The 15,999-nt window shown below is 40.5% G+C and overlaps 1 protein-coding gene across 10 annotated transcripts in view; it reads left to right on the top strand.

Annotated features, from left to right (window-relative positions):
- PDE8B (phosphodiesterase 8B) overlaps positions 1 to 15,999 on the top strand; it is a 232,277-nt gene that overhangs the window by 48,703 nt on the left and 167,575 nt on the right. The window contains exon 2 of one of the 10 annotated variants that reach the window (XM_057740660.1): positions 2,142 to 2,172. The exons of the other annotated variants lie outside the window; for them this stretch is intronic. Within the exon in view, the coding sequence (XP_057596643.1) occupies positions 2,142 to 2,172 (31 nt within the window). The remainder of the gene's footprint in view (positions 1 to 2,141; positions 2,173 to 15,999) is intronic. 10 annotated transcript variants of the gene reach the window in all.

The following is a 15,999-nucleotide window of genomic DNA, read 5'->3' as shown; positions in this document are numbered from 1 at the left end:
TTCTTCAGCATTGACTGATTGTATGTGTGCCTGCATTTTTCTCTTCATCTTGAAGTGTCTTATGTTTTCCTGGTTGTGACCAGCAAGAGCTGGTGATTCTGTGCAGTGAGAGACCATTAGGTTTCTCAGTTTGTATGTGTCTTCTTGGTACAGGGAAGAGTAGTTTCTTTAATAAATGGTGCCTTCTGGGGAGAGAGGGAAGGGTGGATGTGATTTTGTGAATCTTTTTGTTTCCAAAGGACCCTTAATTTCTATTGCTTGCTTCTTTTTTTCTCTTTACCATCAAGCATCCAGGGGATGTGATCCTCCAAGTCACCTTACTCCCCCCGGAAGTGATGTCTCCAAAGTCCTCCATCTTCGGTCCCACTGACTTTCGAGCCCTTCCTTTCATTTCCCTGGTGCCCAAGCATCAAACTTGCTTTCCATATTTCCACCTCATGGTGGGAGGCTCTTTTTAGAGGTAATTTTCATCTGTTCTGCTACCAGAACCAGGTGTGGCCACCTGACTCTCTTTTCTGACAAGATTTCTGTTGCTTTCAGATATTCATTTCCCTCCCTGTGTATTAACTGAAATTTCTCATATACTCCATCTCCCAGTTATGCTATAAGCAGGGCAGGCTTCACGGGCGTGCCACTAGTACCTGGCTTTATAATACGGTTTTATCTGGTGGAGAAAATCTTCCCTCACTATTCTCTATTTTGCAATTTTTTTTGTCAGTTCTAAGGTACTATTCCATAAGAACTTTAAACTAATTGCTTCCATTTCTCTTAAAAACTATGTTGGGATTTGGATTGGAATTGTACGTATTAATTAAAGTTTAAATATTAATTTTAAAATGTATAATTTTCTTCATATTTATCAGTTTCCTTTCTGGGTTTGATAACTGTTGTTTCTATCATGTATGGAATTGGTTTTTTTTTTTTTAAAGGTCAATGTTAGTGTAGAGGAAGACTATTCATTTTTATATCTGGATCTGTTTCTTTTTCATTCTTTCTCCTGTGTTGTGATAGATTTTTTATTTGACCTTATAGACCAGGGATCTACAAACTTCAGATTGCTTGCCAAAACCATCCTGCTGCCTGTTTTTATAAATAAGTTTTTATTGGAACACAGCCAAACTCATTTATGTATGTATTAGCTATGTCTGCTCTCATGCTACACTGGTAAAGTTGGGCAATTTCAACTGAGACCATATGGCCCACAAAGTCAAAAATATTTACAAACTTGACCTTTACAAGAAGTTTGCCAGCTCCTGTTCCAGATTAGCTGTTTTGTTCCTGAGAGTGAATATTCTTTCAGTTAGGTTACTGAACTTTAAAAGTTTAAAAAAAAAGTCAATTATATTTCAATAAAGCTGGAAGAAAAAAAAGCAAAAAAAAAAAACCGAATAAAAATTATTTAAAAATTTTTTAAAAGTAAAAAAAAAATTTTTAGTTTCAGTAAAAATTTTTTGATTACATCACTTTGAGAAATTGCATTCATCTGTTCTTTAATGTTTTGTTTCATCTCTTCTATTTATGAGACCCATCCAATTTCAGCTTGATCTTTCCCGCTTAGGGGCCAAGTCCCCTTTCAGGGAGTGCGGGGTTTCTTTGCCTGTCCTAACACAGATGCCCTCAGCACCAGAGCATTGAGGCTCTGGAGGCTCTCAGGCAGTGTCAGACTTGGGGCTGGAAGACCTGGCAGTCCTTGCTTGGGGTCACCCTTGGTCAGAAAAGGAGAAGGAACTGTACCCGTTCCAGTGATGATTGAGGAAGGCCTTTATTCTCCAGGCTTGACATGAGTGGGTGGGTGAGCCAGCCTTTTCCAATCCGTAAGGACTAGGACATGTCAGTTCTCTGGGTCCAGCAGGATAGTGGGCCCTCCAATCATAGGGCTTTTCATAGTAAACTGGGGGTGCAGCCCACCTCTCCAGAACACAGGCACACATGCACATCCATGCATGCATAGATGCACATCATCTGCCTTCTTGGCCTTCTTTGCCCCCTCGTGAAATATACCACAGGTTGCAAAGCCAAGACCAATTCTAGCCTCTTAAGAACTCCAGGCTTCAGCCGCCCTGTGCTTTCTAGACCTCCGCAAAAGGCTTATTCTTGTTTCCCAGATTTTAGGGTCATTTAGTGAGTTCAGAGATAGGAAGTTGGGGATCTCCTTGCTGATTTCTAATTTGAGTATTTACTTTTTCCTTTTGCCTGTCAGACTGTGCTGGGAAGGAATAGGTGGTATAGGTAGTTATAATGTAGATCAACTTGGGACCTGGCAGGTGTTTGATTAGGAGTTTAGTGGTATCAGGAGGGGTTCTATATTCCTGTCAAAAAATGAAGGACTACACCCATGTTTATTTTCCTCAGTAGATCTATGTATGCATATGCACATATATTCCACCACTGCCCCAGCGCGTGCGCGCGCGCGCACACACACACACACACAGGCTCAATGCTGATTGCAAAATAAATATTATAGTGCAAGTACTATATACAATCACACCAGTAGAACCCAATCATCAAGGAGAAATAAGCCTCAAAGAGACCAATGCTCAAGGACTCTGTTTGAGATCCCTTTATCCCATCTTCTAGAAGTTCCACGAGAATGCCTACTGGCTACTGATGTTCATCTTTGCTGTGGTTTACAGAGCAAATGCTAATTTAGCTGATCGCTTGAATTTTTTCTGTTTATAGAGTTCTTTTTGTACCAGGATTTGCAGATTTAGAAGGTGATCTGTATTTGTTATTAATCACTCTTTAAAAGCTTTGGTTTCAACGAGGTATAATTTAAATTTGTGAAATCCTTTATCTCTGCAGGAATGGTTATTTATAATTATTTGCCATTTATCATCATTTAATTACTAGTTACAGTAATCAATTTATTTTCACAACGTCAGAATAGTTTTTGCTAAAGAATCATAAACTGGAAATAATCCATGAAAGCAATGATGGGGTCATGTTTTTATATACCACAAAAGAAGTGTAGCCCTTGTGGGAGCTGTTCCAATGCATTGCTTGGTCTACTTATCATGCCCTGACTGCATTTAAGTGTGTGGGCAATTTCATTATGCCTTCAACATTTACTACTGCATTACTACTTTTATTGTAATCTCATTTGATTCAATTTCATTTCTAACATTTTATAGTGTTTTCTATGAGTCTGACACAAAAATGGTTTTTCCCTCTTACTCTGTTTATCATACAGTAAATATACTCCTTTAGTCTTCAATAACTGAAATAATTTTTTTTCTCTTTGTGTTAAGGACAAAGGCAGATTAAAGAGAAAGCATGCCACATTAAGATTTTCTTCAGAAAAAGAGAAACTAAATAACTTCTAGGGTGCATCCTGTGCTCAGTACAGGCTTATTCCTTTCTGTACCTCCTCTTCCATTTCTGTGTTCAGACGTCAACATCACAGGTGTCCAGAATGATGCGAATAAGCTACCAAAAAGTTATTTCCAGAACACTTGATGCGTAAGGCATGAAGAACCAGTTGTTTCTCTTTAGAAAATATCTCAAACCAAAAAAGGGTTGAAGCATATAGTTTTCTGAATAATCCTCATTTGAACAGAAATTCAGTTAACCAGAATATTCCATATGTTGAGCCCACAATTTGTATTTTTCTTAGCTCTGTTATCAGTTTATTCAACAACAATTTATTGAACCTCAACTAGGTTTGAGGCATTTTTCCAGGTACCAGGCTAATAGCAATGAATTGAACAATAGAGAACAAAGAATGTGATAAGTTAAATCAACCACCAACAAAGATATACCTGATAAAATAATTAAGAAGATATTTTTAAAATACTTAGTAAATCCAGAAGAAGGCAGAAAAAGAGGGAAGATGGCAACCAAGAACAGAGAAGTCAAGTGGAAAACAAATAGCAAGTGGATAGTTTAAACCTAACCATGTCAATAATTACACTAAGTGTCAATAGTCTAAACACCTCAGTTAAAAGGCAGAGATGATCAGATGGGCTAAAAGAAATAGTAAGACTCAACTATATGCTGTCAACAAGGCACCCACCTTAAATATAAAGATACAAATAGGTTACAAGTAAAAGGATAGAAAAAGATACACCATGATAACACTAATCAAAAAAAAAAGCTGAAGTGGCTATATTAATATCAAAATGAATTTTGGAACTAAGAATATTACCAGTGATAAATATGATCATTCCGTAATCAGAAAGGTGCCAGTGAATCAAGAGAATATGACAATACTAAAAGATTACACATGTAATAGTAGGACTTCAAAATATATTAAAATAAAAACTGATAGAACTGAAAGGAGAAATAGATGAATCTACATTTATAGCCAGAGATTTCCACACATTTTTCTCAATAGTAATTTGAAGAAGAGTGTACCAGGCAGAAGAAAAGATATATGCAAAGGTCCTGAGGTCAGGAAGAGTTTGATTGTTGGAAGAACCCAAAGCACTCCAGTGTGTTCGGAGCAGAGTGAGTTGAGGCATGATCCATGGTTCCAGACAGGCAGGCAGGGGGTAGATTGCATAAGACCTTGTGGACGATGGTAAGGGGTTTACAAAAGCACAAAACAGGATTGTGGAGCAAAAATGTTTGCTTTATACTGTAACTTTGATTTAATATTTAATCATTAGGCAGGCCTTAGATTTCTCCATGGCCTAAAACTGAAAATAATAGTTGACAAAGAGCCCCACACATTAAAGAACAGGCTGGACCTGGTGGGATGCCCTCAGGGAAACAGTTTCTCTCCTGTCACCTCTTTCAAACCTGTTCTGTTAGTTCCTTCTTCTGCATCTCTGGATTATATCTCAGGGTTCTATTGCAGATTTTGAGTCTCATTTTCACTTATTAAAAAGTCTCTTCATTGCTAAATACCTTCTCTTATGAAATACTTTGGTTACCCACTGCCAGGTCTTCTGTAGATGAGCCTCTATAGTGTGGTGACTCTTATTTCAGCTTTAAGCCATTTAATGTCCTGTTTCACATGGAAAAAAGTTTGATTGTATGAATGAAGCTCTTATTTACACTTAATTGTACTGATGAAGTGTAAAAAACCAGCTAATTTGTTCAAGAATCTTTTGAAAAGTTCTAATATATAAAAATGTAAGACCTTGCTGAATTCAAAGTGTTTCTTGGAAATCAGTTCATCAGTTTACCATCTGGTTTGGAAAATAAGAGGCCTCTTTCTGTAAGGAGCATTTTAAAAAGTGACATTTAAAAATTAGCCACCATTTATGTAAATGCTTCTGGAAAAATTTTACATACGATTTAATGATTTGGTAAATTTGGAAGTATTGAGTACCTCCATAGATAGCAGTTTCCTAGGATTTTATTATTAATTAGCTTCATAATAAAAAATATATTCTCAGGGGGCTTCCTAGGTGGTGCAGTGGTTAAGAGTCCGCCTGCCAGTGCAGAGGACACGGGTTCGTTCCCTGCTCCAGGAAGATCCCACATGCCGTGGAGCAACTAAGCTCGTGCGCCCAAAAAAAAAAATATATATATATATATATATATTCTCAGGCATTTTATTTGATTTGCACTGAGGCTCACTTCTTAATCAGTTGTTGGTCCATTTTCCCAAAGTACTCTGTTTCTTCATCAGAAAAGTGGTAAAAAAAAAGATGAAATTATGACTGTTCTAACATTGACTAAAGATGGAGGAACAAATTAGGAACAACTGATCAAGACCATTCTTCAATTCTGGGGGATTGTGAAGAGACCACTGATTGTCTGTTTCAAAGATAGCTGTATTCCGTTGCTTTTAAATGTCCAGAAATAAAAATGACCTGACATCTTTAAAATTTTAGAAAAAGTCTAATGGCTTAAAAAAGTCGGAAGCCATCCTGTTAGAATTCTCTCAGGAAGGTAATAAAACCAATCTGCAGTCGTTATGAGAAGAACTAGCTGTACAATACATGTACGTGCGATGGGGAGAATGTTGTCTCCATGGAGAGGGGAAAAGATAGCTCTAATCCCTTCAGATCTGCATGTAAGCCCAAGGCCTCTGAGAGGTGGAAGTGAAAAGGTTGTTAAATATTTCTCTTTAATACGTGCTGGAAACCAAGATGAAGTTAAGCAGTGATTAATAACAGTTTGGCATGACGCTGGGAGACACATTTATTTTTCTACATTTTGCTCTCAGTTATGCCATTTTGTTTCTAATTAGTTACTAGCATTTAAATAAAATAGTGTAATTGATGGCTATCAGCCAGACTTTTGGTCCTCTCCTCACATTAGAGGGTATCTATCTGTTCATTGCCGGATGCCCTTTCTGTCTTATAGGAGCCACCCAGGTTATCGGCCAGTGGGTTTGCTACATACTAGTCCTGTAATGTGCTGGGTGACGCATGAGTCGATTCCAGTGAGGTCCCTTCCAAGGGTATGCAAGACAGAGAAAGACTATCCTCTTGTCCTCTGAGTCCAGATGTTTGGCTAGGCCCTATGCCTAACTTTTAGAAGTTTACCCCGACTTTGCTTTCAGCAGCAAAGAGGATTTTCCATGTGTGGATTCAGAGATGTGTCTTATGTTCACAGTGAAATCTTTTTTATTCCTGGGTAACTTTTTTTTTTTTTAAGCTCTTTTTTGGAATATAATTGCTTTACACTCTTGTACCTGCTTTCGAGGTACACCAAAGTGAATCAGCTGTATTTATACATATATCCCCATATCCCCTCCCCCTTGCGACTCCCTCCCACCCTCGCTGTCCTGGCCCTCTAAGGCATCACCCATCATTGAGTTGATCTCCCTTTGTTATACAGCAACTTCCCACTTGCTATCTGTTTTACAGTTGGTAGTGTAAATATGTCCATGCTACTCTCTTACTTGTCCCAGCTTCCTCTTCACCCCCTCCCCCCAACCCTGTGTCCTCCAGTCCGTTCTCTGCATCTACATGCTTATTCTTGCCCTGTCACTGGGTTCATCAGTACCATTTTTTTTATTCCTGGGTAACTCTTGATGGTATTCCTCTGCAGGTTGCTGACAGTCCCTGTTTTCCATTTTTCCTGTCCATATCTTTGCTTAGGCTAAAATAAGTTGGGCTACATTTTTTTTTTTAATGAGACTACTGTGCCTTAAAAAGAGTAGCAGGAAATGCGTGTCCTTTTTTTTAACTTTTTACACTCTACATGATAACAAAAACTTCATGTGTATATTGTGGCCAGTTAAGATGGCAAAATCCTGCCTGTGGGAATGGGGGTGGGGCTAGTGAAAGCATCTGGTGAGAAAAGAGAGCAAAAAAGACAGAAAATGGAGGGAATCAGGAGGACAAAGAGCACCCAGAGAAAACGGGAGACAGAGGAGCCTCCACATGTTTTTTTAAAAATGTTCTTTAGTAGTAAAATGGTCATTGATTAGCTTGTCCACAGTCTCTGTGTGTCTATTAAGCATGATCACTGTTATTCTGCAAAAATAGAACTGAGAGAGGAAAACACGTGTCCCTCTCCGTTTGAACCCCTACTGAAATATTGCAGAACTAATCTCTGCTGGAGGCATCACACTGGTGTGCATTTTCAAAACACATGATTATGGAGGAGAAGAAAGTAACAGGGTTGATTACGTACCCCTTACACAAAAATTGATTTCCATACTTTAGAGTTATACCGTATTATCACATGTGGACGTTGTGTGTCTATACGCAGTATTTGTGTGCAAAATACATTTCTTGGATTATATTTAATTTGGCACCTTGTATTACCTTTCTTATTCCGTGTCCAGAATTAGTTGTGCCCTCTGGTTTTCTACGTCTGTCTTTACTGTACTTGTTGTGACATACTGGTGTCAGCAACCCATCACAGCACATCCTCCAGAGGGGGCCAGATGGACTCGAAGGAGACACATGATTTCTCTCCTCAAATCTGTTTTGCAGACCACAAGACTGGAGGCCCCTCTCTGTTTAGGAGTGGGTGCCTGCTCCATCCACGTAGGCACTCTCAACTGATTTCACAAGAATTAGTACTTGTCAGTTTTTCATTTCACTTGGCATGTAATATAATATCCTCAACAGAAGACTTACCTTTTTTTTTTTTCTGATATAATGGTAATTTTTAAAGGCTCTCCTGGAGACTAATTGGAATGGGCATGGTTGTCACTTCATAGGAATCGACCGAATTGACTCTGAGACATATGCTGTAAACTTTCACCAAAATAGAAACAAGATGGAGAAAACAAAGCACAATGATTAGTGGATCATACAGGCGCCATCAAGGAGAATTTTGGAGTGATTACTGGCGAGTAAAAAAGGGGGCAAAGACTCAGTGAGAGCTCAGTGGCCAGAGGACAGGAAATGCTTGTCTTTAGTGAGTTAACATCAATGTGAAATTGTATTCAAACGCTGGTCTTGAGTAGGTTAAATAATATATTCTAATGTCACAGTGTGCTTTCTTGGAACATATTTAAGTAAATAAAAACCTTTGTTTCTTGGATCACATTTAAGTGAATAATGGTTTACTCTTTAGTACTTAGAGCTTTGTGTTTCTGAAATGCTGTTGTAGATTCTGGTAAGTAGTTTTTCGCCGAAACAAATTTGATTCTTCTATACTGAAAGAATAAATGACAGGAACCCGTCATCCTGCTTCCCTCCCCAACCCATCGAAATAGGATGATTGAAAATACGGTAATTAGCTTATTCACATAGCTTATGAAACACTGAGGAGGTTTCACTACTTTATGCCATTGCTAAAGGTGTGCAAGCCCCCTCTTCTGCATTGGTGTCTCAGTACCTCATCTTTGGTGCTGTGTAGAGTGACCGTATAGCTAATTTCCTTATTGGGGTGGTTATTATTGTTATATTATTATTTTATTACTTTTTATAACATCTTTGTTAAGATATAATTCACTTACCATACAATTCACTCACTTAAGTGGTTTTTAGTATATTCCCAAAGTTATACAGCCATCACCGTAATTAATTTTAGAACACTTCTGTTACGCCTAAAACAAATCCCATATGCATTAGTGGTCACTACCTCACTTCCTCTCACTTCCACCCCACCTCTGGCTCTAGAAAAACACAAGCCTACTTTCTGTCTCAATGAATTTGCCTATTGGGGACATTTCATATAAATGGACTGATAAAATATGTGCCCTTTGTGTCTGGCTTCTTTAGTTTAGCAAAATGTTTTCAAGGTTCATTCATGTTGTGTCAGGTATCAGAACTTCATTCCTTTTTATTGTTGAAAAATATTTCATTGTATGGATGGAACACATTTTATTTATCTATTCATCATCTTATGGACATTTGAGATGTTCACACTTTTTGGCTGCTATGAGTAATGATGATATTAACATTCATGTACAAGCTTTATATAGATATGTGCTTTAGTTTATTCCTAGGAATGGAATTGCTGGGCCATATGGTTAACTCTATGTTTAACCTTTTGAGGAACTGCCAGACTGTTTTGTAAAGCAGCTGTACAAATTTCCATTCCCATCAGCAGTGTATGAGGGTTCCAGTATCTCCACATTTTCGTCAACACTTGTTACTATCTTTTTTTTTTTTTTAATTATAGTGGGGACAGTTTTGAGAGTGGAAATGAGCACTTATTAATCACATCAGGTGTGAACCAGGTGTGAGTACCCTGACCATGAAGCTAGATTACCCTAGCACCCCGGGGAGTTGGGGGGGGGCAGGGCTGGGGTCTGCTAAGAGTAGCAGAAGAGGGGCATGTGGGGGACATTTTGGGAAAAGTGGAACTAAGTGCCAGAAAGTTAGATATATTCAACAAGGAGAACATGACCAGGTTTATCATAATGTCCTGTGGGTAGTTATGATTTTTAATCATCAAACCTACATTTATTTGGAAAAGAATCAAGCCCCTTAAAACCATTATTACAGGGTACAATTATGTTATCACTCTTAATAGTAAGATACAACAGTAGATCAGCTTTGTTCAATAGGTAAAACAACTCACCCAGGTGAATCATAAGCCATTTTGTCTAAAATTGGCTCCCAGGAGCAAATATGTAATAGAAATCAAATCAGACTTTCAGCTTACTGTAGTTTGTTACCAGGGACATTCTTTTGACTTTGAAATACATCTTTGACATTTGAAGTGGGCCTCTCCTGGTTGCTTGTGCAGGTCACTAGATCTTCAAGTTTTGCAGATTTTTGTCAACTGATTCTTTTTTCTTTTAACATTGTTAGGGACCAGCTGGTAGTGTTTTTGTGAGATGTCTCATGAGGGGGTCTCTAGCCCTCTACCTGTGTAGGAGTCCCTGTGGCAGTAGACTCATCCATCTGGCAGTGGCTCACGGTACTCCTGTGGACTGACTAGGGTGATTCCATACAGAGCATCAGCTGACCAAGAAATCAAGACATCATAAATAATGGTGATTTGGGCACAGTAAGTACCTGCTGGACTCCAATACCCACAAAACATCTTCCAGATGAGATGGTCTGGTGTGTTGGCTTTTTACCTATTGATGAAAACTTATATATCAAAATGTTTTCTGTTCTTATTTGCTGCCAGAAATAAGATTTTTTTTTGTCCATCCAGAGTAACTAATTCATTAATGTCTTTAATATGACAACTTCTGAGCTTTATCCAGTGTTTTTTAAATTGTATTTTTAATTGTCCTAATCTTATTTTTTTTTACCATTGTCAGCCACCTTGGAATTTTTAAAAACTCCCGCTTGTAAAATATCACTGTCTTTTCTCTCCAAAATGGTAGGCCTTTTGAAAATCTCATGATTTGATTTAGTTAAATGGCCCTTCTAAGTGGTGCCTTCTCTCTCGGGGATCTCTTCCATCTGGGTCATCCCTTGTTTGTTCATGTTCAGAAAGTATAAGGAGAGAAGCTCTTTGGGTGTTCTTCCAGAATTTAATTAGAAAAGACAGAATGCTTGATAAAGAGGCACTTATCTCAAGATTAAATATCCTGCAGGGAAAATGGGCTGAAGTTTAAACTGCAAGCCCTTCTGAGATAATTCACCTTGTCCTTGATTAAAATGTGTAGACATACAATAGTCTCTCTCCTTCCCTTTCTTTTCTGGGGAACAGGTAAGAGTACCTCCTCTGAAACTGGAGTGAGAACTGCTCCTTTCCCAAGGCCTTTCGGAGAGCCCAGTTGAAACTCTGCCTTGACTGGGCTGCTCAGGGAATAAGGGGCCATCACCCCAGCATGGTGGAGGGCCTCAGAGGGACCTCGTGCCTTTGAGTAGCTTGCCACGTAGCAATATGGTCCCTGAGGTGGAAGAGAGGTACAGTCAATCCTCAGTACTTGTGCATTCTGTGTTTGCCGACTCCCTGAAATTTATTTGTAACCCCAAAATCAGTACTCGCAGTGCTTTTGTGGTCATTTGTGGACACAGGCAGAGCAGTGGAAAATTTGGGTCCTCCAATGTACATGTCTCCAGCTGAAGTTGAACGAGGGGGCGTTCTGCCTTCTTGTTTCTGCTTGCAGACTGTAAACAAGTGTCCATGTCTCATAGTCTGCTTAGTGCGGTGTGTTCACGTTTTGGTGCTTTTCGTTGGTGATTTCACTGTTCGATGGCCCCCAAGCATCGTGCTGAAGTGCCGTCTGTTGCTCGTAAGTGCAAGAAAGCTGTAATGTGCCTTATGAAGAAAATACGTGTGTTAGATAGGCTTCATTCAGCCATGAGTTTCTGTGCTCTTGGTTACATGTTAACAACATATTAAACAAGATGCCTTTCAGCAGAAACACATGTAAAACAAGATTATGTATAGATCGGTTGACAAAAATATTGTGACCAGAGGCTCGCAGGAACCTAACCCTGGCTTTCGCTTAGAAGCAGTGGTTCAGTATTCGTTAATTCAGTGTTTGTGGTAACTTTATAGACCATAACCACTGTGAATGATGAGAATCAACTGCCTTTCTCTTCCTACCCTCAGAATTCAAGTCTGTAAGGACCCTGCCTTCAGCCCTCCAGGATGAAACATGGGGTGGGCTTATTGTTTCCTTTTTTCCCCTTTTTGCTTATTATTTCTTGGATCTATTTCCTCTAGAGAATTCTGCTTGACAAATTGCAAATATTATGTAATGTTGAATTGAGCTTTTAAAAAACCTATTCAACGTCATCTACAAGGTTTTCGTTCTGCACATTGAACCAGTCTTTTTTTTTTTTAAACTCTTTATTGGAATATAATTGCTTTACACTCTTGTACCAGTTTTTGAGGTACACCACAGTGAATCAGCTGTATTTGTACATATATCCCCATATCCCCTCCCTCCTGTGACTCCCTCCCACCCTCCCTGTCCTGGCCCTCTAAGGCATCACCCATCATCAAGTTGATCTCCCTTTGTTATACAGCAACTTCCCACTAGCCATCTATTTTACAGTTGTGAACCAGTCTTTAATCAGATGGAGAACTTGGCCTTTCCTCAGGCTTCTCTCTTTAATATTTTCACAGGATATAGTAAATGCGGGGATGTGTTTACTTACTAGGAATTCATAATGTGGAAAATACACATCTCTGCAGAATGTAAAGAATGGTTTATTGGACATTGAATTAGACAACATTATAAATCTATAGAAAATTGTTATCCATGGAACTTTAAAAGATGAAGATCGTATTTAGTGAACTAATTTCATGCAACAAATCATTTCACCGTCTCCAGTGCAGAAGCCCTTGAATGGACTGAAAAAATGACACATTTCTGTAGGGCCACTTGTAGCCTTAGTCCTTATTTTCTCAGTTTTCTCTCTAAAGAGTCTTCCTGAATAAGAGTGTTTAGTAGGCATTAAGTCATAATGATTGCAAAACATTGATAAAAAATAAAACATCAAAATGGTTTTCAAAAACATCATGAGTGTTTGAAAGTTAATTATGGAATTTGATTCATGCTATATCCCTTAAGCCCACCTGATACATTTTCCTGCCTTCAGATTTACTCACTGATCAGTTGAGTGATTCATTTACCTCTTCCCACCTCCTGGAGGTTTAGCATCATTATTAAAAGTATCAGGAAAACGGTCGCACAGTGGGTTCAAGTGAGAGGGCTGCCTCATTTTTGAGTTTGTGGCTCCCTTTCTGAGCTTAAGGGGGGGCTGCCACGAGCCCCCTGCTCTGGCAGGTCTCACTGGAGTTAGTGAGACAGGTCTCTCTTCTGGAGGCTGAAGCAGACCGAGCAGCCCTCACTGTGCCCGCCCGACTTTGAAGCCATTGCCCTGTGTCTCATCCCTCACCGACTCTTACGTTGTTCCCTGTTCTTGATCCTAATCAAGATCTTTTTTTGTTGTTATGACAATCATTTTTAAAAGGCACACAGACTGACTAAAGATTTTTACTCCTGATTTGAGCAGAATAGTTTGATGTATATTGTTGAAAGATAGTACACCTCATTAATTCCTCTGTTTTTTTCTCTAAGTCTACAAGTCTTGCCAACATAACTGAATGTGGAGTTCCAGAAGCTTTCATGGGAATGAAATTATGGATTCATAGAGTTTTGCCACCCAATTAGACTTGCCTGGGCATGTAGACAAAAGGTGAACTTCTCTGCCTGTTTACAAGTGAGGTATGGTATATCACAGATAGAGTACAGAACTCACTGTGGGAAAAACTGGACTTTATCTCAGAGATTTCAGGCTTTTCATGAAGCCCAGAATCGGCACCTTCCATAAATATATTTCCCGCAGAACTGATGCTCTAAAGGTTGGCAGCTAATCAAGATCTTAATCAAGATTTCTCACTTGCCTCTTTAGTCATCATGGTGACCCAGTCCCCATTCCTTGGGTAGTGATAAGTCAACTTTCATAAATCTTCTTATATGATGTGAAATGATGACAAAGAGATCGCTTATGAGAGCAGTCAGAAGAGTTCAGAGGAGGGCAGTGTCCTTAGTGGGCAAATGAATTGTCTACAGGTGGATTGGGAAACTGTTTAGTTGTTTAGAATAAGATGCTTCCTGAAACACGTAAACAATGAGCAGATTCCTTGAAGAGATCTCCTTACAGAACAGTGTGTATATCACCCACCAAATTCGTTTAGTGATTGTCCTTATTCTCCACATTAAAGAAAAAAAACCTAGTGGGAAAAGGGTGTCTGGGCCTTAGCAGTGGGAGAGGTGATTTGTTAAAGGATAGAGACCCCCCACTGACCACGGAGCAGCTGCGTCTGCCCTTGTATTTCCAGCATCGCGTTTCCTCCCATGCTGCCTCTTAACCCTTCACCCCCACCTCTCACCTGTGCTCTTGGCACCAGCGCGAGCGCCTGTTTAGCAGTGGGGTGACAAGCAAGCCCTGTTAGGCAGGGATCCTGGAGCTTCTGAGTCTCAGTCTCAGTTAGCCACCTGGCTTGATGAGGTCCTTAGGGGACACATGTGCTCAGAAGATAGTGACTGTTGATGGCTCTTGCCATTAAGCCTTGTCCTGCCCCCATCCACATGTGGGACCAGGGGGACTTCCTCCACTGGACCATGTGGAGAACGCCTTGGGCAGGAGGAAGAGCCAGCCAGAGACATGACGTCTCTCTGAGGTGTGCAGCGGGGCTGGCAGGATGCCGGCTTTCTCTGGGAGCAGCTCTAGTTGCCCTGGCATACCTCACCTGCCAGACGGGGGTTTGCGGGTGCTCTGGAGTCACACAGGAAGTCAGAACCTCCTGAAAACAGTGCCCTTCCCAGGGTGGAGGTTCACCTCTCGGCATTTGCTCAGGAATGAAGTCAACCCTCGGGACAGCACTATTCATGGAACCCCTGAGGCGATGACATTGCGGGAATATTGCCCGAACTCCCAGTGGAAGAGGCTCTGAACTGTAAAGGGATGTGCTGTAACTGCATTTAAATGCCCAGGCCCTGCCTCTGCCACGCCTCTTCCTAGGTCACTCCCGCGATGGGCCACCATATCAAGAAGTAAAGGGTAATAACAGTTCATAAGAAACCATCGGATTTCCCTGTTTGGAGATCAGCGGTGGGCAGTTGAGAGTGTGGTGGGCTGGGATGTAGATGGGGAGACGAAGGCAGGAAGAGGAATCTTCCAAATTTCAAGTTGAACTCTGGAACAAAGAAGGTCACAGGGGTGTTTCATTTTTCAGGATATGAAAGATAAACATTTTTTGAAAGCAAGTGGAAATATTAGTACAAGAGGGAATAATAGGGCATAGCCCCCGGAGTAGGCCAGAAGGAGTGGAATCAAGAACAGGTGGAAGGAAGTGAAAGGAAAAGACACTAAGGCAGTGGCTGGACATCCCCAAAGGTACTCACTACTACTGATAAGAGCCACCATTTATTGAAGGCTGACCCGGTACCACGTGCTGCCTATACATTCTAACCTAATGTTCACAGCAGCTGCTTCACATTTTAAGATGAGAAGACTGGGACTCAGAGCAGGTTATTCAGGTGGTGTGTGGGAGAGGCAGGTGTCACTCCAGTCAGTGTGACTTGCAGAATCTGCTCAGCTGGAGTCTTGCTACTCAAAGTGTGGTCCTTAGAATAGCACCTGAAAGCCTATTAGAAATGCAGACTCCTGGGCCCCATCCTTAGACCCACTGACCCCAACCTGCATTTGAACAAGATCCCCATGTGGTGTGTATACAAGTGAAACTTTGAGAACCCTGGTCTGAACCTCGGCCCCCTGCTATCCATGAGTATGAGGTGTTGGCTTGGCTCCCTGCTGAGGGGGTAGGTCAGGGGAGCAGGGGGCTGGAGGGGAGAGGCTGGAGGGAGGAGTGGGACAGCAGTCATAGGAGTATGATGGGCTGTATTAAGAGAAAACTTCTAAAATGTTATGATGCCTGTTAATTCACAGGTTAAGGCTAGACTGGGTAACAGCTTCGAACAAGTCAGTGTAATGGTGCTTTCCAGAGAGAATGCCCAAGTAACACTGGTTGACTCTGGTTGTTCCAATACTCTCAGGTAGCAGTCTCCTGGGAGTGTCATAGCACAGCTGGCTGATTTATTATTATAAGACTGACTTGCAGTGCCTCGGACATGGTCTGTTTTTTCATAGCTTGGTGCCCCAAGTACATGTGGTTCCTTCTCTCTTTTCTTTGTCTGGCTTGTCCTTTAAAACCACCTTCTGGAAAGATTTCCTTGTCCACTCCGGCCCTGTGTGACGTGGGCCACCACTC

The sequence above is a fragment of the Hippopotamus amphibius genome, chromosome 1, assembly GCF_030028045.1.
Source record: "Hippopotamus amphibius kiboko isolate mHipAmp2 chromosome 1, mHipAmp2.hap2, whole genome shotgun sequence".
NCBI classification, from domain to species: Eukaryota; Metazoa; Chordata; class Mammalia; order Artiodactyla; family Hippopotamidae; genus Hippopotamus; species Hippopotamus amphibius.
The sequence above is the reverse complement of the archived record's forward strand: the minus strand, read 5'-3'. Positions and strand labels throughout refer to the sequence as shown.